This window comes from Lotus japonicus, chromosome 2, assembly GCF_012489685.1.
Source record: "Lotus japonicus ecotype B-129 chromosome 2, LjGifu_v1.2".
Classification (NCBI taxonomy): domain Eukaryota; kingdom Viridiplantae; phylum Streptophyta; class Magnoliopsida; order Fabales; family Fabaceae; genus Lotus; species Lotus japonicus.
In genome coordinates this window covers 79,525,750-79,553,350 of record NC_080042.1, presented here as the reverse complement: position 1 = coordinate 79,553,350, position 27,601 = coordinate 79,525,750, and the positions used below count along the sequence as shown (strand labels likewise).

At 34.5% G+C, this 27,601-nt stretch overlaps 3 protein-coding genes and 1 long non-coding RNA gene across 12 annotated transcripts; 3 read left to right on the top strand and 1 right to left on the bottom strand.

Moving 5' to 3' along the window:
* Window positions 1-214: 214 nt before the first annotated feature.
* Window positions 215-5,293, top strand: LOC130740009 (carbonic anhydrase 2-like). 2 transcript variants are annotated; one of them, XM_057592493.1, is made up of 9 exons: window positions 215-375; window positions 523-584; window positions 738-878; window positions 1,090-1,138; window positions 2,147-2,263; window positions 2,374-2,427; window positions 3,873-3,958; window positions 4,552-4,657; window positions 4,873-5,293. In XM_057592493.1, exons 2-9 carry the CDS (start codon window positions 532-534, stop codon window positions 5,035-5,037), a joined length of 771 nt encoding a protein of 256 aa, XP_057448476.1. In that variant the 5' UTR covers window positions 215-375; window positions 523-531; the 3' UTR covers window positions 5,038-5,293. The 2 variants fall into 2 exon arrangements, with proteins under 2 accessions (XP_057448476.1, XP_057448477.1); XM_057592494.1 differs by having other exon boundaries at window positions 4,552-4,661; window positions 4,877-5,293.
* A 5,592-nt stretch (window positions 5,294-10,885) lies between these two features.
* Window positions 10,886-16,060, bottom strand: LOC130740008 (uncharacterized). 8 transcript variants are annotated; one of them, XR_009020033.1, is made up of 6 exons: window positions 15,181-16,060; window positions 13,286-15,074; window positions 12,641-12,792; window positions 12,413-12,469; window positions 11,923-12,028; window positions 10,886-11,342 (listed from the first exon to the last, which is right to left on the bottom strand). It is a non-coding gene; the product is annotated as an uncharacterized LOC130740008 (long non-coding RNA). The 8 variants fall into 8 exon arrangements; XR_009020031.1 differs by lacking the exon at window positions 10,886-11,342 and adding an exon at window positions 11,576-11,837; XR_009020034.1 differs by lacking the exons at window positions 10,886-11,342; window positions 11,923-12,028 and adding an exon at window positions 11,576-11,875 and having other exon boundaries at window positions 13,286-13,425; window positions 14,071-15,074.
* A 324-nt stretch (window positions 16,061-16,384) lies between these two features.
* Window positions 16,385-19,953, top strand: LOC130740007 (uncharacterized protein At4g28440-like). Its single transcript, XM_057592492.1, has 3 exons — window positions 16,385-16,499; window positions 17,085-17,317; window positions 19,423-19,953. Exons 2-3 carry the CDS (start codon window positions 17,095-17,097, stop codon window positions 19,608-19,610), a joined length of 411 nt encoding a protein of 136 aa, XP_057448475.1. The 5' UTR covers window positions 16,385-16,499; window positions 17,085-17,094; the 3' UTR covers window positions 19,611-19,953.
* Window positions 19,954-21,751: 1,798 nt separating this feature from the next.
* LOC130740006 (uncharacterized protein At4g28440-like) lies at window positions 21,752-26,919 on the top strand. Its single transcript, XM_057592491.1, has 3 exons — window positions 21,752-21,917; window positions 22,469-22,701; window positions 26,332-26,919. The coding sequence occupies exons 2-3, from the start codon at window positions 22,479-22,481 to the stop codon at window positions 26,517-26,519; spliced, it is 411 nt and encodes a 136-aa protein (XP_057448474.1). The 5' UTR covers window positions 21,752-21,917; window positions 22,469-22,478; the 3' UTR covers window positions 26,520-26,919.
* Window positions 26,920-27,601: the final 682 nt, after the last annotated feature.

The window sequence follows — 27,601 nt, the reverse complement described above, 5'->3', positions numbered from 1 at the left end:
GGACTCAAATATAAAAATATTCTTCCAAGGTAGGTCGAAACTGAAATAATCCTGGAAGCCTTATCTTTTTTATATTAATTTCATATCATTTGTACATCCCTATGCACACATCATATATTTTTGTTCTCTTCCTCATTTTATATAGAACAATAAAAAATTGTAATGAAATAATTTTCTATAGAAGCGCGTTAAGTGGCACCCTAAACGCTGAGTCCTTGTTCCCCTTTGTGGTCTATAGGATTTATTTACCGCGTCAAAACTCAGTCACACAGTCTCCCTCTATATAAACACAATCATCTGCTTCACCCTTTTTACGCCCAATCAATCTCGATCACACACACACAGGAAACCTAAACAAACAACAAACAAAAACAGGTTCGTATAGATTCAAATTCCACCTTCTTCTCTGCTTCCTCCACAAGATTCAGATCATGCAACACTATTCAATTTAATTTCACTGTTTCTGAATCTCACTCTTTGATTCATCATGATTAATCATTTCACTAATTTGGATGAAAACAGAAGGAAGAAATGGCAGGAGAATCATACGATGAAGCAATCGCATCGCTGACCAAGCTTCTCAGGTAACAAAATCAATCGCTGCTACCTGCGGTGATTCAGAAAAAAACGCTGCTGCTGTTGTACGATGTCGTATTGGTCACGTGGGCCCCACTCGCACCTCGTCTACGCGTTGGTTTCCGTGCAATGTGAATAACCGTTTTCTGTTTTTCCTGCAGCGAGAAAGCTGACCTCGGGGCGGTCGCCGCCGCAAAGATCAAGGACCTCACGGCGGAGTTAGAAGACGCCGGTTCGAAGCCGTTCAACCCGGATGAGAGGATCCGAACCGGGTTCGTCCAATTCAAGAGCGAGAAATTTGAGTACGTTAACAACCTTTTCACCTTCCCTTGTCTTAATTTCTACCTAGGAAGACACAATTAGGAAGCTTCTTTTCTTCTTTTCACATGTTTTGGTTTTTTTTTTTGTCTTATAGCTTAAAAAATGATTGATAACTGGTATGGCAATGGAATTTACAGTTTTACTGAGACCGGTTATCATTGTTGTTGGTTTTGTTTTGTGATATCTTTTCAGGAAGAATCCAGATCTGTACGGTGAACTTGCCAAAGGCCAGAGCCCAAAGGTCAGCCATATCCACTGTTTAGTTAATTCATTTCCCCCCACATTGTTGGGTGGATTATTGGTTTGTGATGAAATGATTGAATTTGATTAAGCTCTGATTAAAAAACCAAAATTATGCAGGGAACAACTATTTTCAGATTGATAATAAAGTCTTCTGTCCCCATTATTGTTTAATTTAATCCACATGTTCATGTCAGTCTAACTGTGAACTAATTTTTTTTTTTTTTGTTCAAAACTGTGAACTAATCCTAATCAACTATTTATGTTAGTTACATACCATGCGCATGTAAAAATGGGCCCTGAATCGTTTAATTACTGTTCATGGTCTTTCCATGTTTTTTTTTTTTCGATGAATAATATCTTATCTGCTAAGAAGTCAGCTGAGTGTGCATGCTTACTCTTAATTTTCTTATGTATTTGTGTGTTGTTGATAACACTCTTAGAAAATTTTCTCACATGTTGTAAGTATCATTTGACAAACCTTTGAGTTTAAATTTCATATATCTTTGAATTTTGACAAAAAAGTTTATGTAAGTTCGGCTATAAATTCCACCATAAGGATATAGATTGATCATATATATATATAGGTATTTAAAAATCGTCCACATATATAATACTCGCATAGACAATAAAAACCTAACACACAACCTTTTGAAAAAAACGATATCTTCTTTAGACATTAGGTTTTCAATGCTTCTTAACATTACTTGCTACCGTATGATCTGTCCTACTAGTTTTTTTGTGATTTTATAATTAAGGCATCTTGGACTTCCTTATAGAGACATTAGTCTTTCCATGTTTCTTAACATTACTACTATATGATCTGTCATACTAGTATTTTTTTATCTTATAATTAAAGCATCTAGGACTTTTGGTATATGTTTTAAAATTATCTTCGTAGCAATTTTATAATATTTGAACTATAATGGTCTATTAAGATTACGCTCAATGTTCATATTAAAATATTGCCACTAACCATTACTATATTGGTGTATTGGACACATGGCAGTTTTTGGTATTTGCATGTTCAGACTCAAGAGTTTGCCCATCCCATATTCTGAATTTTCAACCGGGTGAAGCCTTCATGGTCCGCAACATCGCCAACATGGTTCCACCATTTGACAAGGTTTATTTTTCTTGAAATGAGCAAAAAGTCTATAAAATTTGTTCGAAGTCATCATCCTTCTGGGGTTTCAAACACGTACAAAAGTTTGACTGAACCTTTTATTATTGCAGACAAAGTATTCGGGAGCAGGGGCGGCCATTGAATATGCAGTACTGCATTTAAAGGTAAATTGTGGCTCAATATGCTCTCTCTTTTTTTCATAGTTTCTCAACCATAAAATTTCCTATAATAATGCTCTGTATATAGTGGATCACGTGGAAAGGGAGAAAGTTTGGTGGTGGAGAGACCATTTGTTATGTTTTGCATCATCATTTATTGGGATCCACACGCAACTCATGTTGCATAGCTATTCTATTTCATCAAAACTCTAGTACTATTCATTCACGGAAATGAAACCAAAAAGCTTAAGGATTTTTTAAATGAATGCACATCGCTCATAAAAGCAAAGAATGATCAAGCATTTTACCACAAGTTAATTCCCACTGCTTTCTTTTTTTAGTTTAATTTCTATGTACCGACGATGTAAAGTTTTTTTACATCGTTAACTAATCAGATTTCAAAGATATGAGAAAATCTCTCTTTGAATTCAATTTCCTTAATTAACGTGGCACATCCTTGAAACCTGATTGGTTGACAGTGTAAAAAAACTTTGCACCGTCGGTGCATCATCCTTTTTCTCTTTTTTTTGGTGTATTTTTTTTTTCAAAAAATGATTGTATTCTTATCTATTCATTGTTTCAAAAGTTGAAGATAAAATTATGTTATTTTATTAACTAATATTTAATATATAGTTAAATTAATTAGGATTAGATTTTAGGGATGTACCGCATCAACTAATTAAATTAAAAATAATAATTTTTTAATATTTAAAATTTAATTTGTTGATTGTGTAAAAATCTTTTACAATATTAAAAATTATTCTATAAAAGTTTCGGTGGAAAGAAAAAATCATAAATTAACCCAACACCTACCCTTCTATCCACCATACATCCCCCCTATAATCATTAGGAATATAAATTACGTATGCTCACTCGTTTATCCATAAGAAATAAAGTATACCAATCAGATTTTAAGGATGTGGGAAAATCTCTCTTTTCATTTAATTTCTTTAATTGACATGTCACATCATTGAAATCTGATTGGTTGACGGTGTAAAAAAACTTTACACCGTCGGTGCATCAAAATTAAACTCATATTTTAATAGACAAAACATTACCATGGAAATGAGTTTAATTATCGTATCAAAAAAGAGAAAAAAAGAAAAGAAAAAAAAGAGTTTAATTAAGCTAGACCTAACTATGAATTTTTTTCATTATCTACCATCATATTCAACACATTAATTTTAATTTATCAATATACAAACTTTCATTCATGAGAATTCAGAAGGTAATTTGTTTTTTAATTTGAGTATGAATAATAAAGCAGCTCAAATGACTGGAAAACATTTTCTAACATCTAATTTAAAATTGGTTCATATATATTCCTCATAATTTGAAGAGATTGGCTAAATGAGTGGTGGTAGTCGCATAATGAAGCAAACGCCTTTTGTTTGGAACTACAATAGCATTTTTCTGCTTTTTTTTCATCTTCTTTAGGATATGCCTTACAGGTGGAGAATATTGTAGTTATTGGACATAGCTGCTGTGGAGGAATAAAGGGGCTCATGTCTATCCCAGACGATGGGACCCCTGCAAGGTAAGTCTACCTTATTATTACTGTTTAGATCTATTAAAAGTTGATAAAGGGATCAACAATTTTGCCAAAAGGACAAGTACTGAAAGAGCATATGATGAAAATTAATTTACACTATCATGATAGCTTTTCAGGACTTCCAAGTATGTAGGTGATTCACAGATCCCCTTTTCACCACAATGTTCTTCAGATTCATCATTCACATTTATTAATAATAGTGATTAGTGAATATAAAGTCATAAACAACATTAATTCTTTCCTGTTTGTTCCACCTCATTGGAGACAACAGGAAATCTTAACAAATCAAGAGGAACAACCTTTTCAGAGATGTTGCTTTGGGCATATACCCAGAATTAACAAATTAATTAGTCTTTTTCCCAGCATATAATAATACAGAGCAATTAGTGAACTATTTACTACTATTTTAATGCTCCCCTGTCTTTACTATTTTAAAGTGTAGTGCTAGCTACTTAGTCAATGGACTCTTGTATACAGATTCCACTTATCAATATTATAATATTATATAGTGATTTTCATGAACTGTATTCTTCTGCTTATCATTTTAAAAATCACTTCCTTCCTCCGTGATCTTACAGTGACTTCATAGAGCAATGGGTCCAAATATGCAACCCAGCAAAGTCCAAGGTTAAAACGGATACAGGCAGCTTAAGTTTCTCAGAACAGTGTACTAACTGTGAGAAGGCAAGTAACTGACACTTTAACCTTATAACACAAGGTCATGGGAAAAACATTTTATTTTGTGGGTTTAATTTGTTTAATGCTCAGCTATATGGTGCATCAATATACATAACCTATGTGAGCAAAGAGAGCTTAAATTCATTGGTATTGGATTTAGTCTTTTATAAATTGTTATTCTGCTTTGTAATCTAATATTTTGCTTGTTCACTCCTGTGTAGGAAGCTGTGAATGTCTCACTAGGAAACCTATTGACTTATCCATTTGTGAAAGAAAGAGTTCTAGACAAAACGCTTGCATTGAAAGGAGCACATTACAATTTTGTTACTGGCAATTTTGAGCTGTGGGATCTGAACTTCAAAGTTCAGCCTTCTATATCCGTTTAAGATCTCTCTCCAGCCCCAAGTAAACGTACATACATGATGATGTACATCGCTTTGCAAAGTATGTTGTCAGTACACTGAGAAAGAATGAAGCAGGCATTCAGCAAAAATAAGGCCTGCAGTGAGCAAGCAGCAATAACTTAATTAGTTTTGTTTTGGATCATTCTCATTTCTATGTTGTGTACACAGTGTTGTTAATTTATCTTACTTTCATTTTCATTTTGCTGATATATTAATGATATGATCCCAAGTTAGCACATAGCCGCGCCTTTCTACGTACATCTTATTTTCTATTAATATACAGTGACTGAGTGACCCTTGCTCAATTCAGCACACGCGGATCTTTATAAATCTGAACAGAGATTTTGATCATGTTCAGTTGAGTTTCCAAATCTTAAAATGAACATCACCAAAGCAATTAAGTTTATGGTTTATGGTATGGGAACATCACCCCAAGCAATTAGGTTCATAGACTCCAAAGTTCATACATATTATGAGAGTAATGGAGTGACTAGTGAGAGTAGTATATCTTGGCATGGTGATGAGAAAAATAAAGGATGAAGGTGAAGTGCAAAAGCAGAGGGATTATTCTCCTGATAGGCTGATACTATATTTGAAACTGAAATCAGAATGGGAGAGATGGGAGATAGAGTGGAAGGGAGAGAGAGATGAACATCTCATCAGTTAAGTTACTCCTCATCATACAAGTGAAGCATAGCTAGCATTCAACTAACATAACCAACTGATTCCAACTAATTAACTAGGCAAGTTACTACTAACTATTAACTGCTACGAGCTAATCTAATCATCAATCGATTCAATTCAATTCAAATCATGATACATTGATACGTTAGTGATAATAAGATAGTTTGACTCTCTTTTCAAGTTTGACAAAGTCATTATCGTTAAATTATATTGCTCTAACTTCAAACTTAGTTACTTGCTTTGGCAAAAATCATATCCAAAGTTAAGTCTTTCCTCTTCAAACTACCACTTGCACATTTCAACCATCCTTTCATGGAAATACACAAATTCATATCACACCCAATTTGAGTCTCGGTTCAATGGGCTCATTATCACGTGAAGAAAATTGCTAAAAATGGTGAAACTTAAGCTGATTCTATCATTATTCAATGAGATTATTTTCAAACAATCATTTTCACATTAAAGAATCTTTAACTCTCTTCTCCCGCAGATTTCACACTCATAAGCTTTGCTACCAATGGACCTCCATGGCCTGAAACGAAACCATAAAAACCCTTTCACCAAGCACCACCTCATCATGGACAACCCCTCCAACTCTCATCTCACAAAAATTGTCATCTAATTTAAGTTTAACAAAATTGTAACATTGTCCCCAAATCCAAATTTTCGGAATAACTAATCTAATAAGACCAATCTCAACACATGTTCTAAAGAATGCACCCTTATTAACCCGTAAGAGGTTTTTTAATCAATTTTTATTGGTTTTGCCAACAACGAGAGCTAAAGCCAGAAGGCAATTTTCCACATTAAACGATTATCCAACCACATAAAACATTTATCTAGACCAAAATTTCATTAATTTGTGAAATCTCAGCCATGAAGTTAAGATATGTATAATATTAATATCCATCCAATCAAAGGCTCATGATTTTTTTTAAGAATATAATACTAATTTTTTGTAGTAATAGTTTTTTTAAAGACTAGTAGTAGTTAAATAGATTTTTATTTAAATTTGAATTGAAATTAGAAAACACATTTACGTGAGTTCGATACTTGAATTTGAATTTGTATGCCAAATATAAAACACTCTCAACACAGGATAATATGCCAATGAATTCATCATTTGGAGAATATAAAACTCTTTCCAACATTACAAAAAGAAAAACATTGAAAAGATGAATAAATAATAGTTATGACATGTAAACACTTAAACGGTACGCACACTCCACGTACATTTTCTCTCTATATCTATTTTTATCATTGTCTATCTTCTATTTTGAGTAGCGATATTTTTCGGACAACTTAGTGCTGACAGTAATTTTCACCTTGAAGCAGAGCTGCTAGGTAGCTTGGCCAGTTGCAACATCAAACCACAACGAGAGGCTCATCTCTTGGATCTCACCTCCGGATGATGATATTGCAATCAATTGTTGCGGTAGTGCGGGTGGTTCCATGCGTGGGGCTGACTTTGGTGATTGCCTTCCCAACAACATTGAGGAGTGGATCATTGGCTTCAAGAGAGTTGTTGGTGAGGATGATATTCTTCATATGGAGTTTTGCGCCATTTTTCATGGCTTGCACATGGCTTGAGATCGGAGATACAAAAATGTCATTAGCTACTTAGATTCCTTTATCGTCGTGTCTCTGATCTAGACTCCACCTACTGACTTTCATGTGCCTGTAATCCTCATTGTTAATATTAGGGACCTGCTTGATAGACATCAGAAGGTTCAAGTCGCTCATTCTCAAAGGAAGGGGGCGTGTGCGAATTTTCTAACCAAGGTCGAAGCTCATAAAGACCATGACTTTATCCTAGTTTAGGACCCTCCAATTTTCTCCGTGCTTAGTTGTCTCGGGTGTTTTGTATTTGTGTTTTTCTTCGTTTTATCCTTTTTGTCTATCTAATAAGAACATCTCAAATGAAGTCCTTATTTGAGGATCTTAAAATAAAATCCGGATCTTATTAGATCTCACCATTGGAGCTATCCTACATGACATGAGATTTTAGCTTTTGATAAGATCTCTGCCTTAGCTTAGATACTCTAAAATTTGGGATCTTAAATAAAATAATTTTTTTTTTCTCTCCTTCAATACCAGAACCAAGTGAAAAATAAGGAGAGAAATAAATACTCCCTCCGGTCCTATTTATAAGCAACAAAAAAAAATTCACACAGTTTAAGAAATGTAGTTAAACTAGATAAAATGCATTAAATTTGTCTTAAATTAAAATGAACTTCCAAAATTACCCTTTGTTATTAGTGTTGGAAAGTGGAAAAGAGAGAGAATAATTAATGAGACACAATTTACAAGTTAGAATTAATAAGGGCATCATTGGAAAAAATTAATTAATATGGCTCAAACATTCATTTGATTCTTATAAAAATGACCAAGATTTTTCTTCTCTTTCATGCTTATAAATAGGACCGGAGGGAGTAATAAATATATTAGGTATCGTGGATCCAGTCAAAAGTAAAATAAGATCACAACCACTAGAGTGAAATGTGCATGGGGACCTTATGAGAGTGTCTTAAATCCTATATGGCAGTCTAGACCCACAAAAAGTGAGTTAAATTCCAAAATAAAATCTCACCATGAGAGACGCTCTAACTGCAATTTTTTTTAAAGGGTCAATGTTTATCTACCAAAGAAAAAGAGTTTAATGAGAAACACTAGGAATTTAACCCGGCTCCGTGCAATGCACGGACGAGCAGTTCCTCAATTTATCATATTTATTTAATCAATTTATATAACTCCATCTATTCAAATCACATATCAATTATTGTAACTTTTACTAATCACAACACAAAATATGGCTTAACCGAAACATAGACATCAACGACTAATTAGAAACATTAATATGTATAACAAAAGTTGTATTTTCATTTATCTGTCAAAATAACTTGAACACAATTACAATGTTAGTTTCCGTAATAAATATATGAAGCCTCAGAGTGAAAATGATGAAAATCTCTTTACAACAGGGTATGGTCAACAATATACATATATTCAGAAAGAAACTTCAGTGTCAAATACGCATAAAAAAACACAGAAAGTACTAATTTCCTTATTGTACAAACTGACTCAAGCAATTGACCTACTTACACAAGAAAATTACCCCACGCTAGTCATGTAATCTACTTCCAAGTATGATTACCTTTGAGAGCAGTTGGGGGTGGGTACATGAAAATCATGATTAGTGTTACTTTTGTACTACTAATTAGTATATTATATGCACTGATAAGTCAAATAAGTAAATATCTTACCTGGATGCACAAAGAAGAAGATATTAGAAAATAAAATCTCTCAAATACATACTTGTCACATGATAGAAGATATACAAAGAGATATAGTTGAACGTCTCTTCTCCATGTTCGGCAATTAGCAGCAACAACGACGCTAATGCGAAGCCTAACTGCTGCACAAAGTTGGATGAACACAAGTTTGTCCATTGTTGAACAGGAAACGAAACAAAGCTCAGATCACAAACAATGGAAGGCTGAAAAGGGAAGGGGAGAAAGTGAATCCTAACTAAAAGGGAGAGAATAAGAAAATTAATTTTATGATGACAAATTCATGTCTCTGAGAAAAGAAAAACAAAGATCATAGACCTGCCCTAACATTTAACAAAAAATTATATTTCCTCATTCAACAAAAAATATTGGGCCGCCCAGAGTTTCAGAAAATTAATTGGCTCACATAGCCAATTTCTAGTTAACCAAAAAAAATTAACATACTTACCCCAAAAAGCATAAGTTTCATAAAAAAAAAAACTCTACACAATTAGGACAAATGAAAAAAATATGCTCCACTCAATCCACATGAAATAAGTGGACCATCACAACATTCAAGTAAAACAACTATCTTAATTTTTTTTAGAAATATCCTAGTTATCAAATAATGTTAATACATAATTCATCCACAAGCTTCGAACCCTGCACCATTCACACTTAACCCTTTTGATCCCCTACGTCAAATTAGTCCTATCACTTCGGCTAACATTCGAAGAAAAACCTAACTTTCACTTTATATTGAATTCCAAAGCTAAATAATATCAACTCTAAAATACTATGACATATAATAAGAAATATATTTCAATCTTCAAAGTGAATAAAAAATATACTCTTAATAAATCTATTTGTAACAGTGTTTCATCCACAAGTTTCGAACCCTGTACCATTCACACTTAACCCTTTTGATCCCCTACGTTAAATTAGTCCTGCCACTTCGGCTAACATTCGAAGAAAAAACTAACTTTCACTTCATATTAAATTCAAAAGCTAAATAATATCAACTCTAAAATATCATGACATGTAGAAAATACCATGACCAAAAGTATGTAAACACATACATATAGAAAAATCAATGAAGCTAACTTTCTTCATCTCTAGAGTTACATATAGACAAATTCATAAGCAGACTTTTAGAAGGAAATCTGTGTTATCAGTTCTGATTTTTATGGCCATATTTAGTTTTAGCTTTTGTGTCTACTTCACCTTATGTGTCTTGCTTGCCGCAATGACAATTAGTTGTCATCCTAGAAGATTATGTTGCTTTTACTTAAAACTCCCAAATATTTTCAGTGTAGATTTATATTTCATCAGTTAGATTTCATTACTTTGCTTCTGGTAATTTACATTTTAGTCAGTTTCTTTCAGTTTTTCTACCTAATTTATCCATGTGTTTAAGTATACCGCTATGGAAAGAAATCTTATTCGAAGAAGACTTATTTTTTGTATGCAAAACTCAACTTGTTGGCCATGAGATTTTGGGGTTTCAAAGATAGTAGTCACCCACTTGAATTTGTAACATTGTTATAGCAGATAGATCAAGTAGGGTTGGAGTATTCATGCCATAGGGCACATGAAAATAATTGGTAGTTATATTCCAAAAGAAAAGAAGACTGAGGATATGGCTGGTTGTATGTATGAAGGCTATAGACACTCAGTTCGATCGATTAGGTGGAAAATATCTAACTTCTTCCAAAGATATGCCTTGTGTGGTTTAATCTGATTCAACCAGCCATAGTTTATAACTTTCACTATCCAAAAACTAAATGATAAAGTGTGACACATATATAGGGGCTTCCCTTCTTAGAAACTAAATGATAAAGTCTTGTTAATAAAAAAAGATGTATGAAAGAGGAGGATCACAAAATCCATGGAATGCAAAAAAAATATCGAAAAGGAATCAATAATTCATATAGAATGTAACCTAACCACTTCTAAAATTACCAGCTAAAGTACATGTGGTTGGTGAAAATAACTATCTAACCAGAAACAAACATAAGTAAACGATAAGTACATAAAACCGGTAGGAACTGCTCCAAGGGGAACCTTTATTGAAATATCCCAAATCTCCCTCTGATGCAGTACTCACACCAATTTTTCTCAGCAAAATGGCGACACACTCACAAACCCACAAAAAAGAGTTGGCCCTTTTCATTTTGTCTACTTCCTTTCTCCAATGAAGTCCTTGAGTTCGAGTTCGCAGTTATAAACTTGCCATCTTTTGTGCTTGTTATGTCCACACAATAGTTGGAATATCTTTCTTTAAAACTGCAAAATCATCCACAGGATCATATCCAAGTATTTTTACAAAGAACCCTGCCATAAAACCACATTAAAGTTTAACTTATGATACTATCTTAAGCTAAAATCCATTCCCTTCCTCCAACCCCAAAAACTAATAAAAATGTATAGCCAACAACAATTTTACATGTCAGGTCATTGCTTTCATCTAACATAGCATAAAACAATGAACTTGCATCTTGAGCCCATGTCAAGCTAACACCACTGTGAAATTATACTTTTGGATCTATTAATCCACTTCAGAAGTCTTTCAGACAAAGCATAAACAGTTCACCACATTAAATTTTAACTGTGTAAACAAGGTAGTTGTGACCAAGAAAAACTTTTCCAACGTGGACAACAAAAGGAATAGAAATATAAAAAACAAATCATGTTTACATAAGTAGAAACTTGCATTTTTCTCAGTAGGTTCATTCAATTCAAGCAAAATCTCCTAGTTTTTTCAATCATGTCATTCCATGGCAAAGCAAAAAGGCCTTCATCCAACCACTTCTCTTTGTTTCCAGCGTTCTGCACAACCCATGATATTCCTTTACCTCTTGAATGCACTGGTAATATAGGATGACCAAGAGAAAGTGAAAAGAATAAGACTTACACATTTAAGCAACAAAATGATTCGTCCATTGTTCACTATAACATTCATCAGTTCCCATTCATAGTTAGCTTCACATCATCAATTTTCATTAAAAAAAACACAGCTTCTGCCAATAAACAAACAATTTATACTCCAATTAAGGCTTAACCACACATAAGAGAAAAGTCTTTTAAGATAAAATCCAAATCAAAGCTGGAAGAAAACTGAAAAATTGAAAGCTACTGTTTGAACACAGAAAATTAATACGACTATCACACTTGAAGAGCACATCCTAGTCCCACACACAATAGAGTTCCAAGCTGATATCATGGAAAGAATGAGGTTATCACACATGAATAAAATGAGCATTTTGAAAATCAAAACAATGACTTGATTAGCAGTATAAAAATTTGAAAACTTAAGCAAAAAAATTCAATTCACATGCGATGTCTCGTCGTACCCTTATCTCCTACATGTTTTTCAAAGAGAAAAGTTGAAGAAGTGGATTTACCATTTTTTTAAATTTGTAACCTTACATAATTTGCTTCTCCATTTATTGCACAAATACCTAATTAACACATCAAGAAGATTAAACGTCCATGTTAGAAAATTTAGAGTAATCTAGTGACTAAAGCTCAAGCACTTGAATGTATAAGAATTATAAATTTCATCTTAATTTCAACATATTCTTATTGAGCATTACTATTCTCTTCTTTGGAGCTGGTGGATATGTTAATACCTTCGGAATTCTGAACTCTTTAGCCTTTGGTGTAGTGCATCCACTTGAACAAAGATCTTCCTCAATAGTACCCTCCTCAACAACATTAATCTTAATACACGGTTATTTGGAGCTTGAAGTAATAGCATCCTCACGAGGGCCTTGTTTGGTCTCTGCGAAATTTCAAAGAATTAGTAGCATGCTTATCTGCACCCTAATTCTGAAGCATCAAAGAAATTTCAAAGCAAAGAGAATTATTTGAGAGGTTGAAAAGTTCCTTTCATGCCATTTTGTTTTCTTTTATCTGTTTCCTATCAAGCAACATAACCTTTCTATCAAAATATAAACGCTTGAACAAACCATCTATTGCTAGATCACATTAGAGTTTGATAACATTAAAACTATATCCCAATATTATAAAAACACAAGATATCATGTATAGTAGTCTTGAGAATACCCCATTTACCATGACTAAAAAACACATAAATACTCAAGAAAATAAATAGGGTTGATTGGTACATTTTTACGCCAGCAAAAACACTCAAAGGGCTCTATAATTTCGAAGTTACTTCAAGTGAGTAGTGATATGTGATGTACAGTCTGAAAGGCAAAAACAAATATGCCTATATAGGCATTTATAGAGGGACTTGGAAACATAAAGGTCACCTCGTAAATTACTTGTAAACAGTGAGATAATTTGAACTCTCATGAGCATCAACTTGTACTGAATCAATACACCCATTTCTTCAATTCCATAGCTTGTGGAGGACTTCCTTCCACCTTCTTGGATCCCATTTCTTTCCACTCTATTGAAAGCAAAAGCACTGTTCAATTTGACTCTAGCTTATGATTCTCCGAAGAATCAAACTGCTCAATGTTAGCTTGGCAGCAGGTGCATTTGACAAAAGAGAAATATCACATTTCACATGACATGGTCTCAATTATATCATTAATCAAAAGCTATTATAAAACAAAGCATTAAATTTCAATCAAATGTTCACCACACATAATAAGAGATATTGTTCACAAAAAACAACTTTTAAACTGAAACTGCTAATATGATTGGAGAATATCAGAGGTATCAACTTACAGTAGTTGCACACTCAACTAATACACCACTGACATAGGGCTCAAATTAATGTGATCCCAGCACAAACAAAGAGTTTTTAAAGAACAACATAATAATATAATTCGTTAGAATTTGTAATTAGGCCTCTTTTGGCACCAGATTTGAACAAAGCAACCCATCATTCAAACAAAAATAGGTACAAATGATATCAAAAACTTAAAAGGGTACAACACAAAGCAAATAAAATATTGTATTTATCAAGATTTATAAACAAACCTGTAATCTGTAATAAGTGACAAATCCAATTTTGAAAATATGAAGTGTAGGCAAAGTTAAAAATGCTAAAATTGCAAATTTACCAAAACTGAAAAGGAAAAGTTACCAATTTTGGAGGAAGAGTTACCAAAAACTGAAAGTGCAAGATAGAAAAGCCTCAACGATGAACCCTCTATACTATTTTCGAAGATTCGTGCTTTGAAATCTCTTTAGTCAATAAGAGGAAGACATTGCCACTTTGCCAGAATCATATGAGCCACTTACATATCTAAAATGAAGAGAAAGGGAAACATAAAATGTTTATTTTAGACCAAGTAGAAGAGACTTTTGCTGAAAAATCACAACGGAATAGCAACGATGGTGTAAAGAAGCCAAAGCTTAGCATATGTAAAAAATTTGATACATCCTTTAATTGCTTATAGAATTCAAAGGACGCAAATTCAATTGTAAACACCCTAATTGTTTTGCTAGAAATAGAGTATTATTCACCTATAAAGAAACTCATAATTCAAAAAGCATTTAAATTGTTACCTTGTCACTAAAGGAGAGCAGATGGCACCCTAAATCAAAAAGCTTGGACTGGAACGAAAACTAATTCTGCAATTGATTTAAACTTCCCATACAACAGAGCAGTGAAACTCGTGCACATTTGACTTCCTAGTAAAAAATCTATACACAAAGGCTGGTTCAATTGCATAGCAGTGTTACTCTTGCACAAATAAAGGAATGATTAATACCAAGTGAGCATCAAGATGTGGTGGATAATCGTAAGTGTCTGTGTCAAACCAACTGAATATCATATTGTGACAACCAAAAATCTTGAATGTAGCATTTCATAAACTCATACATAAGCAAAAAAATAATATACCTAGCGATTTATTCATCTACCAGTTATCTTTACATACTCCTAAGAATCACTCACAGGTCATTCATAAAAAAAATTATAAATCAGAGAAAAATAAAAAAATTCAATTTCCTAGTGGCAGTTGAAACCAATGGTTTACCTCTCACAAAGTACCAGCAGCAGAAAAACATGGAGCAGCAAGAAGGAAAGTGTCTTCCCCCGAATATAGGAAGACAATGCCACATTGTGCTCACCAAAACTGCCAACTGCATCAAATGTAGCAGCCAAAGGGGTAATTAAGCAAACTACGATCACTAATATATGACAGGGGAATTTATCGGGAAAGTGATGAATTGCGTAAAGGGAATGAACCTGCTGCACTTGTACTGAACTGACGTGATCTCTCATCATCTTGGCTTCTGAATCTGGTCCTTCTTCGTCACCTTATGATCATACGAAACGTAAACAGTGAAATTTCGTCCTTCAACTTCCACCATCTTCTTCGTCACCGTGATCAAATTGAATACCACATCTATAGAAGCTTCAGCAGAAGACCAAACAGGAACTCCTTCTCATTTTTCTCTCTTTCTGACAATTGGAGGGCACTATTCCCCCATGTTCATTCAAAACTTAACCCTAGTCCAAATCACATCCAGGGCAGTCTCCGCCTAACCCACACTCGATTGACTCAAATTACGTCAGTATGATGAAATCTATAACACTCAGAACAAACGATCAAAGAACCACAAGGGAGAATGACAAAATCAACAGCACCGATCATCAGAAGACAGATAGTCAGTACTTCCAATATCTGCTACACTCAACTCATCATCTAACCTAATCCTCAAAAGAGAAAATTCGAATACCCCATTCAAATCAAAGATGGTACTCTTCTCCTTCAAAAATCTACCCACTGACTTACACACATCAGCTACTATCAACCTAACCCATAAACAAATGACGAAAAGCAAACATCATGACAGGAAGAGAAGACCAAACCAACACTATTCCCATTCATCATCTCCATCTTCAACGAAAGAATGACGTCAGGTAGAGAGGGGTAAGCTCCGTGAAACTATTGGGCTTCCTTTCTTAGGCCAGCCCAAATACATCCACCAATGATCAATGGTCAAAAATCAATATAAGCAAGTGGGGCCGCTAAAAAAATAATTGAACGGCCAGGATTGAGAGCTTTCTTAGGAACAGTGTTCCTTCTGGCTCTCTTTTCAAGTTTAGTACTCCTACAAGTAGATGAGTCCAGTTCGTTTATACTCCCTCCGGTCCTATTTATAAGCATGAAAGAGAAGAAAAATCTTGGTCCTTTTTATAAGAACCAAATGAAAGTTTGAGCTATATTAATTTTTTTTTCCAATGATGCCCTTATTAATTCTAACTTGTAAAATGTGCCTCATTAATTATTCTCTCTCTTTTCCACTTTCCAATACTAATAACAAAGGGTAATTTTGGAAGTTTATTTTGATTCAAGACAAATTTAATGCATTTTATCTAGTTTAACTACATTTCTTAAACTATGTGAATTTTTTTTTTTTGCTGCTTATAAATAGGACCGGAGGGAGTAATAAGGATTTTGTCGTTGTCTTTGTCTTCTTAAAACTCGACCTTAAGCTTGCGTTTCAGTGTCGGATTCATCTCTTTCCATCCCCTCACAGCAATTTCACTTCCATCTCCAGGTGATGTTCCAATCTCCTTCCCCTTTCTCTCCTCTCTCCTTTACTCAACCACTTCGTTTCCTTCCTCTGCTTTTCCAACCTCATTTGCAATTTTCATATTGAAAAATTCAACTTTTTCTTTCGTGGTTCAAGTTCCAATCATGAGAGTTTCTTTTTAATTTGATTTGTATCTGAATTTATGAAGCGTGTTCAATAGAATCATAAAATTAGTATGGATTTGGATCTTATTGTTATCAATAATTTCCCCTTGCTTTGACCTAGGAATATTAAAAAGTTCAAAACTTTCTTATACCCTTTAGGTGTGGCTAGTGCTAATTGCATGCTCTGTGATACTGTAATTGATATGGATTGAGTTTTGCATTTGTATTCCTGTTGGGTAAAATGGGTTTTCCTTTAGCTGAATTTTTTTGATAAAGATGTATAAAGTGACATTTATTTTTCAAAATTTATGTTCAAGGAAACCAGTAGTGGTCATCAAACTTTCAATTTTGACTTGTATATTAAGATCTTATATAGGCATAGTGTGCAAAGTTCAAGTTTTTTTGCTGGCTTAATGGAGATTCTTGTGGTTTTGGGGATTTGTAGGGTCTTAAGCATGGCAGATTCAAAGCCCGGATTGAGGAAGCCTGTGTTTACCAAGGTTGATCAGCTTCGCCCAGGGACCAGTGGGCACACTTTAACCTTGAAGGTGGTCAATACTAAGATGGTGGTGCAAAAAGGTCGTGCTGATGGTGCTCAATCCCGTCAAATGCGACTTGCTGAATGTTTGGTTGGTGATGAGACTGGAATGATCATATTCACTGCTAGAAATGATCAAGGTATGTGCATGTTGTGACTTTGGTTCATTAAGTTATCCTTTACGAGTTTTCCTTCTGTTGTTATTGTCATCATATTTTTACGTTGTTGTTGAACTTTTTTTTTGGGGGGGACTGTAGGAAGGGCATTCATTTATTATTCTGCACAAGGTGGTCATAGTTCATATGTCAAGTGTTTTATTTTGTATTGTGAACCAAAAGGATGATTTGTAAGGTGAATCGAATTGAATCATTGTAAATATATAACGACATTTCTTAAAAATACTATAAAGAATATATGCCAATAAAATGAAAGAAAATATTTAAAATAGTTGCTTTAACCCAAATTTACCTTTATTATTGCATATGGCCTTCGATATAATGACGTTAACAGTGATAACAATAACGATAACCATCACCATCAAGCCTTTTTGCTCTAGGTGGGGTTGGCTGCATGAATCATGGTTTGCCATAGAGTTCTTCATGTATTAAGTTTAAAGATATGTTGTTTGCCTCTAAATATCTTTTCATGGTTTAATGCATCATTGTAATAAGTTTTACACTAATGTAGTAAAAAGTAAATTACCAAATTTCTATCTAGTAGGAGTTGAATTTGGGTAGTTGATGGTTTTGTATTTTTCTGGGTTTTAGACCCACGAAGGTCCTATTTGACACATCCATAACATTTTGTAGCAATACACTACAGCCATATAAACTTTTTGCATCAAGTTTTTATAGAAGTCAAAGAAAAAAAAGAAATGTATCTTTTGCAGGTTTAGCATTTGTGAACCAATCTAAGATCTCTTGACTAAATATGTGGCAATATTCAGTGTAACAGCATTCGGTAACCTTAAGGTGATCTTTGGATGTTACTCTAATGCACAGTGGAATGGAGGAATAAGTTATCATTCCCTTGTTTGGGTATTTTAATGATTGAGTGGGTAAAAAGACTTGTTCCATCTCATTCCACCTGTATTGAGGGGAAGAATGAGTGAATATTGAATGGAATGCACCCCTTAGTGTTCATTTTCATTTCATCCTATTTTAAACAATCCCGGAACCTATTATGACTCTATTCTCACCATTTCACCCCTTTCCATCACTGTAAAACATAACCTAAAAGTTATCATAAGAGATAAGACCTTACACATCTAGGTTTGGAAGAAAAAGTACAAAAAGATGATAAAGCTAGTTGTATCATACTATCATGCGATCATGCATATCCAATTTGGGGCTTTTCAGTTCAACCCAATGGCAAAGAGCCAAAAGAGAAGGAAATTTCTGAATAGCTTGAATCTAGTGATTCTCTTGTAAGCAGAAAATCACATTGGTTCATTAATCTACGCTTCAGAGCCTCCTCCTAATTCATCCCTTTGATTAATGTTTTTGGTTCTGGTAGGAGTGTTCCAATTTTCATATACTATTACTTATATATGGAAATTTGGAAATCAAATGGATATCATAATTTGAAATAGCGTGAGACAATGGATTTTATAAAGGTTCATCTGTTGTATAGTAAATAATATTAATCATGCCAAATAATATAGAATCTCAATTAATAGGATTTTGATGCTACTTTGTCCTATTAATATCGATTTTAGTGTACAGTGTACACTAATGTTTGTATGATAATGTTAAACCTTTGTGGATATGATTGCTCTAATCCATACACATTCCCTTTCCCGTTGCCTCGAGTGATGCCTACCTCCCCTATGCCTCTCCTTTTCTCCTTTTAATTATTTTCTCTAACAAAAATCACACCTTCCCTGCTTCTCCCTGCCATGTGGGAGTTCTGTTATTCTCAGAGTGAATATTCTCTTTACCACTATACTGTCCATGTGGTCAGCTAGTGCCTATGGCATTGATCCATGCCTATTTAATCAGTTGTTCTGTTAAATGAAGTTTTAAATAATATTTTTGATGTATAATTTTCAAATTAGATTGATATAGAAACAATCTTTCTGATATAATTAAAGCGGTTGATATGTGATTATTTAAAGTAGATTACATCCTAGATTTGTCTCTTCGCCCATGAATGTTGTTTGCTTATCCTTTCACAACATCTACAGTTCAGCAGTATTTTTGAAAACGTTTATAAACACTTTCCTTTGGTTCCAACTTCTTTTCAGTGGATTTGATGAAAGAGGGCAGCACTGTAGTCATGCGCAATGCCAAAATTGACATGTACAAAGGATCAATGAGACTCGCTGTGGACAAGTGGGGCCGTGTTGAGGTCGCAGGACCTGCTAGTTTCACTGTTAAGGAAGATAATAACTTGTCCCTGATTGAGTACGAGCTGGTGAATGTTGTGGAATGACTTCCTGGATACTCTGAAATTTGTTCTCTGTTCTAATAAAAAATCAAAACAAATCAAGAAAGAAAAGAGATCTACTTTTGTCTATGGGACATTTTCAGATCATGCTCATCGCCATTCACCTTGCTAGGAATAGAAATTTGTGTAGCCAGTAGTACCAGCAGTTGCTTGTGACTGTTGCAATAGACTCACATGGGTCTTGAAGCTCAAGCTCTGAACAGATGATGGCTATAACTTGTAAGTGGAGGAAAAAAAAGGGAACTGGCTTTTCCAGATCAAGCTTTTTGTATGCTATCTATTTATGATTTTATATTTGGATTGAGTACATCTTCCTCTACTTGGATTATATGTTTGGCAGGTGAGTGTTTATCCTTATTGTATTTCTTTGTTTAGTCTCACTCTTCATCGTTATCTTTATGCCCAGTCAAGGGTATATCTCATAAAAGATGTGCATGGAAATGAAATCCTTGATTGCTTGAATCATCAACAAATTGTGAATTTTTTTAAATGCAAGTGCAGAAGGGAGTAATCTCAAAAGAAGAATCTTGGTTGTGATTTTTATTTGACTGATGATTAACACTGATAATATGGACTCCATCATTTGGTATGCACATGTGGATGAAGCTTTAGGCATCATCTCATAATTTTTCTCTATTGGTACATTGCCCCATGTTTTTGAAATGACAGATTCAAAAATATTTGATTTTTGAATGAGATTGGCAGGGTTCTTGACGATGAGAACTTGTATCTTCATTTACACCAATTCGATGCTTTGCAAGCCAATCCGATACAGCATTTGCCTCCTTATGGGCATGGTAGAACTTAACATTCGAGAGTCTCAGTCCAATGAGTTGACTATCACTTGATGCTTAAATTGTGAAACTTAAGCTGATTATATCATTAATCAGTGAGATTATTTCCAAATAGACAATTTCACATTAAGAAACTTGAACTCTCTTCTCCTACAAAAGCTCAGAACTAGATTTCAAACTCAAACTTTGCTACCAATGAACCTCCATGGCCCGAAATAAAACCATAGAACCGCCATCTCATCTTGGACAACCCTCCAACTCTCTTCTCACCAGAGCTTGGAGAAAAACTTCATCCACGTTAAGTTTAACAAAGTTGTAATATTGTCCCAAATCCAATTTTTTCAAACAACTAATCCTTTTTTTTTTGGGGTCAATTCTAACAACTAATCTAATATGATCAATCTCAACACAGTCCTAGTGAATGTGCCCTTATTAACTTGTAAGTCTTTTTCATCAACTTTTATTGGCCTGCCAACAACGGAAGCTAAAGCCAAAAGCAATTTTCCCCATAAAATTCTAAACCAAGACTAGGCAAAGCTCATCTAGACCAAAATTTGATTGATTTGTGAAATCTCCGCCATGAAGTCAAGATCCCACGATCCGACTCTCAGGTGGTGAATGGTGATCGAAAATCATTTATGATCCGCTATTAATGTCTTCGTCTGTATCAAACTCTTTTTCTGGTTGCAGCGTCGAACCCCAAGAAGAGGCTTATCTCTTGGACCTCATCTCCGGATGATGGTATTACAATCAATTGTGATGGTAGTGTGGGTAGTTCCCTGCGTCGAGCTGGCTTTGGCGGTTGCCTTCGCAATAACATTGGGGAGTGGATCATTGGCTTCATGGAATCTGGTGGTGAGGATGATATTCTCCACACGGAGCTTTGAACCATTTTCCTTGGCTTGTGCTTGACTTGAGATGGGGGCTACAAAAAGGTTGTTTGCTACTTGGATTCTCTTCTCATCATGTCTTCGATCAAGACTCTACCTACGAGCTTTCATGTGTATGCATCCTCATTAGTAATATAATGGACATGTTTGATAGACAGTGGATGGTTTGGGTTGCCCACCCTCTGCGAGAGGGCAATGCGTGTGCAAATTTTTTTGCCCAAAGCCGGGACTCGTCATTTCAATAGCTTTGTCCTAGTTTAAAACGCTCTGATGGGTCTTACTTCTCATCTCTTGACGTATGCTATAGAAACTAGTTTTCTCATATTTAGTTGTGTTAGGTATTTTGTATGGGTGTTTTTTTTAACCTCTTATACAAAAATAAAATCATATATCTTATCTATTAATCTCTATCTTTTCCTCTCTTTTTTTTTTTTTTTTTTTTTTTTTTCTATCTGATACCGAAGAAAAAGAGTATAATGAGAAACACGAGTCCAGTCATTCGTTTATCTCTGTCTCCTTAAAACTCGATCTTACGCTTGTGTTTCAGTTTCAGTTTCAGTTTCAGTTTCAGTTTCGGTTTCATCTCTTTCCATCACTTCCATCTCCAGGTGATGTTCTCCTTTACTCAACCACTTCGTTTCATTGCCCCGATTTTCCAACCTCATTTGCGATTTTCATATTGAAAAAATTCAACTTTTTTCTTGTGTGGTTCAAGTTCCAATCATGAGATTTTTTTTTTTTTTTTTTTAATTTGATTTGTATCTGAATTTCTGAAGCGGAAAATTAGTATGGATTTGGATCTTATTGTTATCAATATTTTCCCCTTGCTTTGACCTAGGAATATTAAAAAGTTCACAACTTTCTTACACCCTTTTGGTGGGGTTAGTGCTAAATGCATGCTCTGTGATACTGTAATTGATATGGATTGAGTTTAGTATTTGTACTTTTAGTTCATGTTGGATAAAATTGGTTTTGCCTTGTCTGAAAATTTTGGATAAAGATGTATAGTGATGATTCATATTCAAAATTTATGTACAAGGAAACAAGTAGTGGGCACCAAACCTTCAATTTTTACTTGTGTATTAAGATCTTATATAGGCATAGAAAGTTCTAGTTTTTTTGCTGTAATGGAGATTCTTGTGGTTTTGGGGATTTGTAGGGCATTCAACATGGCAGATTCAAAACCAGGATTGAGGAAGCCGGTGTTTACCAAGGTTGATCAGCTTCGCCCAGGGACCAGTGGGCACACTTTAACCTTGAAGGTGGTCAATACTAAGATGGTGGTGCAAAAAGGTCGTGCTGATGGTTCTCAACCCCGTCAAATGCGACTTGCTGAGTGTTTGGTTGGTGATGAGACTGGAATGGTCATATTCACTGCAAGAAATGATCAAGGTGTGTTACTTTGATTCATGAAGTTATCCTTTACAAGTTTTCCTTACTGTATCATATTGTTGTTTTTGTCATCCGATTTTTACATTCTTGTTGAAGTTTTTTTTTGGGGCTGTGGGAAGGGCATTCGTTTGTTATTCTGCACAGGGTGTTCACAGTTCATATGTCAAATGCAGTGTTGTCAAATAGCGGTTATAGCGTAGCTCTTTTTTGGCTTACCGCTAATCCACTATTACCCGCTATTTGCCGCTTTTTCCTGCTTTTCCCGCTATTTTCCGCTTTAAGAAGTTGGAAATAGCGGAATTTTGGCTTCCTGCTATAGTCCGCGATTAACAACAGTGGTCAAGTGTTTTATTTTGTACTGTGAACCAAAAGGAAAGTAAGGTGAATCGAATTGAATCGTTGTATATATATATATATATATATATATATATATATATATATAGACATTTCTTAAAAGTACTATAAAGAATATATGCTAATAAAATGAAAGGAACTATTTAAATTAGTTGCTTTAACCCAAGCTTAAAAATGAAATAGGAGTTCCTAGACTCCTAGCTAGATAAGAAATCATTCAATATCATCTTCTAGCACCGAAGGATGTTCGCTAGTGAAGGATGGTTGTTGGAGAAGGGGATAGTCTTTGGAGCTACAAGGTGAGAGGGAACGGTGAATAGTGAGAAGAGGGCAAAGACGGTCCGATTTGCAATTCTGAATAAAGAATGAAGCTTCGTTCTTTCTAGTTTGATCTAAAATGGCCCTGGAAAGTCCTAAAATGCCCCTAAAAAGGTTCCCCAATTGTCAAAGAATCTGAGACACAGAAGCATTGAAGAGGATGGATAATGACAAAGCAGCTTGGCTAGATATACCTATTGAGGTATGAAAGGGGCTAGGATAGAAAGGTATACAATGGCTCACAAGGTTGTTCAATGACAGTGATTAGTAAGGTCTAATAGCACCCTGAATGACTGAGAAGTACTATCCCTTCTTTCAGAACAAATTTGATGATCAAAATTGTGCTAATTATAGGGAGATTAGGATCATGAGCCACACAATGAAGCTTTAAGAGAGTAATCAATTACAGATTGAGACAAGAGAAACTTATTACAAAAAATCAATTTGGTTTTATGCCAAGGAGGTCGACCACAGAAACTATATACTTGCTGTGAAGATTATGGAGTGATATTGGAGGAATAAAAAGATTAACACATGGTTTTCATTGATTTGAAAGACAGGACAGAATTCATGAAGAGGTTTTGTGGAAGGCTACGGAGAAGAAAGGAGTCAGCATTGGACACATTCAAGCAATTAAGATATGTATAAGGAGGTCATGAGTAGTGTGAGAACAAAAGGTTTCAATTATAGGTTTGTACCAATGGTCAACATTGAGTCTATTGTTTTATTTTGGTCTAGATTTGCTAACTAAACATATTCAAGAAATGTTATCACCATATATACTTTTTTCATGTGTCTTGGAGTTATACTAAAGATATGGAGAAAACCTTGGAAGCACAAAACTTTCTCTTAAGTAGTAGTAAAACAGAAGTATATGTAATACGAGTTTAACATGAGACACAAGAATTTTAGCTTAGATACACTGGTCTTATGGTTTAATTATCTTGGATCCATCATACAAAATGATGGTGAAATAGAGATGTCAACCATAAGATTCGAGCAAGGTGGATAAAATGGAGGAATGCTTTGGTGTCTTGTGTTACAGAAAGGTACCACTTAAGGTTAAAGGAAGATTTTACCACAAAACTATAAGACATGCAATGTTGTGAACGACTGAATGTTGGTGTGCCGACAAAAAAGCTTAGCATTGATAATAATGCTATGATGGATGAATGTCCACATATGACAAGATAGGATTAGGAATGAGATGATTAGAGAGAAAATTGATAGCTCCAATTGAAGACAATATGGTTGAATCTCGTCTTGGGTGATTTCAAGTTTAGACATGTGTAGAGAAGACCCGTAGAATCTAATAATTAGAGATAGAGGCCGAAGGAACTCTATAAGTTAAACTAGTAGGAGAAATTTGGATACGATTCATGCACTTGACCTCACATAGTAGGAAAAAGGCTTTGGTTGTTGATCATTGGCATTTTAGGCCATGAGATAAGACTTGGTTGTTATTTTTGTTGGTCTGAATGATTATGTGAAATAAGAGCTTATTGAATTTTTTGTGATTGTCTGAATTCATTATGAAAATTAAGAAGGGTGTATAGTTCACTAATACATTCTGAATTGGAGGGTTTTTTTTTTTTTTTTAAAAAGCCAAAGCGTATTAAATGCTAGCAGAAGGGTTGCTAGCATTTACTTCGTGTCATGTACTTCGTTTACAAATACTTTAGTACTTTTGTCAGAGTACTAAGTTTGATCTGTCCGGCATATAGGCACAAATGCTCTGGGTTGTACCCTGACAAAGAATTGCTGTAATGGTTGAATTGGGTCTAAAATAGTGTAACCTGGAAAAAAAATGTGAATTTGTGCTGGTTTCTATTGATCAGCTGTATCTCGATTCGTGTCCTTCTGAATACATAACAAGTACTGGTTGAAGAATCCCCCCCCCTAAGAGAGATAGATAAGAGAATTAGAAAAAAAAGGAACCCTCTTTCTATGCTAATGCTAAGCAATGATGCAAATGCAAGATTGCCCAGATTGTCTGCTCTTAAATTTGAAAATATATTTATCCTACTTTAGCTTAGACTCTGGCTGAGAAGCGCGCAATCAAAAGAAAAAAGATATTAACAGATGTGAAGTTTAAAATGAGTTGCAAGCATTCAGTGGTAGTTTGTACCTACTGATTTCTTTCTTTTACATCCAGGCAGTATCAGTTCACATACAAAAAGGCCTCGCTTCGTACTAAAAGTGTTCTAAAACCGTTGCAGACTTGCTGTAACTGCTAGTAAATAAAGTTCAATGTTCTTATATGATACTACACTGGTCATAAAAGTAGAGAATTTTATCTTTCAAAAAAAGTAAAAAGGGAGAACTTAAATTTGGCAAGTCTTAACCTATCATGTGGTGTGGAATGCTCAAAGAGTGGTTATTGGCTTAATCATATATAGGAACTGATATTTTTACATAGAAACAACAGAGACTAGCTCCTAAAAAAACAGCAATATGTTGACAACAGACGATGAATTGTGATCCAAACACGTTCCTTTCCCGTCGCCTCGAGTGATGCCTAACCTCTCTTTCTCTCCTTTTAATTATTTTCTCTAACAAAAATCACACCTTCCCTGCTTTTCCCTGCCATGTGGGAGTTCTGTTATTTTAAGAGGAAAGTTCTCTTTACCACCAAACTGTCCATGGTGGTCTAGTGCCTATGGCATTGATTCCTATATGCCTATTTCATCAATTGTTCTGTTTAATGAAGTTCCATGTTTGTTGTAGATGACAAATTTTAAATAATATTTTTGATGTAGAATTTTCAAATTAGATTGATATGCAAACAATCTTTCTGATATAATTTAAGATGTTAAAATGTGATTATTTAAGTAGATGGCATCCTAGATTTATCTCCTTGCCCATGAATGTTGTTTGTTTACCTTTTCACAATATCTAGAGTTTAGCAGTATTACTTAACGTTTATAAACACTTTCTTTGGTCCCAACTTCTTTTCAGTGGATTTGATGAAGGAGGGCAGCACTGTAGTCATGCGGAATGCCAAAATTGACATGTACAAAGGATCAATGAGACTCGCTGTGGACAAGTGGGGCCGTGTTGAGGTCGCAGAACCTGCTAGTTTCACTGTTAAGGAAGATAATAACTTGTCCCTGATTGAGTACGAGCTGGTGAATGTTGTGGAATGACTTGCTGGACACTCTGAAAATTGTGCTGTGTTCTAATAAAAAACTCAAAACAAATCAAGAAAATAAATCTACTTTTGTTCATGGGACATTTTCTGATCATGCTCATCGTCATTCACCTTGCTAGGAATAGAAATTTGTGTAGCCAAGCAGTACCAGCAGTTGCTTTTAACTGTTGCGACAGACTCAGATGAATCTTGAAGCTCATGCTCTGAACAGATGTGGCTATAACTTGTAATAGGAAGAAGAAAATGGGAACTAGCTTTTCCAGATCATGCTTTTTGTTATGCTATCTATTTATAGTTTTATATTTGGATTTAGTACATCTTCCTCCTACTTGGATTATATGTATCAGAATATTTTGGCAGGTGAATGTTTATCCTTATTTTATTTCTTTGTTCAATCTCACTCTTCATCGTGAAATCCTCGATTATAGAAACATCAATAAATTGTGAAAAAATTTAAATACGAGTGCAGAAGGGAATAATCTCAAAAAAAGAATCTTGCTTATGATTTTTATTTGACTGATGATTAACACTATAAATATGGACTCCGTCCTTTGGTATGCACATTTGGATCAAGCTATAGGGATCATCTCATAAATTTTGTCTATTAGTACTTTTTTTCCCATGTTTTTGAAATGACTGAGATTCACAAAGATTTGATCTTTGAATGAGATTGGCAGGGTTCTTGCTGATGAGAACCTAGTAGTAAGTAGAAATTTACTAGCATGTGCCATGTGAAGTTTATTTTGGTTCATATGAAGGTGTAGACTCTCACTGATACATAAATAATGTAATCTGTGAGTAAGTCTGCTGCTACAGTCCCCAGCTCATAATTCAGAATGAGATATTCATAAATAAAAAGTTGATTGCAAAAAGTGGAGGCCTGCACCACAAAGGTTTGTTTTGGGCATGTAGTCTATGGAAGCCATGCCTTACTCTCTAAGCAAACCTTGTCCCCATGTAAACTAGTAATCAATAGCAAGAGCAGGCACTTGAGTTTCCCTGTAGTGTAAGCTTGACAAGGTGTTTTGGTTCACGGTTAAATTTTTCAAAATCATTTCTCACACAGCAAAAGTTATT

What these genes read in the sequence shown, in the direction of transcription:
- LOC130740009 (XM_057592493.1), top strand. Translation starts at nt 532, where the DNA reads ATGGCAGGAGAATCATACGATGAAGCAATCGCATCGCTGACCAAGCTT. An exon ending in ATGCAGTACTGCATTTAAAG is followed by an intron (nt 2,428 to 3,872) that starts GTAAATTGTGGC and finishes TATGCCTTACAG; the next exon opens with GTGGAGAATATTGTAGTTAT. An exon ending in AGTGTACTAACTGTGAGAAG is followed by an intron (nt 4,658 to 4,872) that starts GCAAGTAACTGA and finishes ACTCCTGTGTAG; the next exon opens with GAAGCTGTGAATGTCTCACT.
- LOC130740007 (XM_057592492.1), top strand. Translation starts at nt 17,095, where the DNA reads ATGGCAGATTCAAAGCCCGGATTGAGGAAGCCTGTGTTTACCAAGGTT. An exon ending in CACTGCTAGAAATGATCAAG is followed by an intron (nt 17,318 to 19,422) that starts GTATGTGCATGT and finishes ACTTCTTTTCAG; the next exon opens with TGGATTTGATGAAAGAGGGC.
- LOC130740006 (XM_057592491.1), top strand. Translation starts at nt 22,479, where the DNA reads ATGGCAGATTCAAAACCAGGATTGAGGAAGCCGGTGTTTACCAAGGTT. An exon ending in CACTGCAAGAAATGATCAAG is followed by an intron (nt 22,702 to 26,331) that starts GTGTGTTACTTT and finishes ACTTCTTTTCAG; the next exon opens with TGGATTTGATGAAGGAGGGC.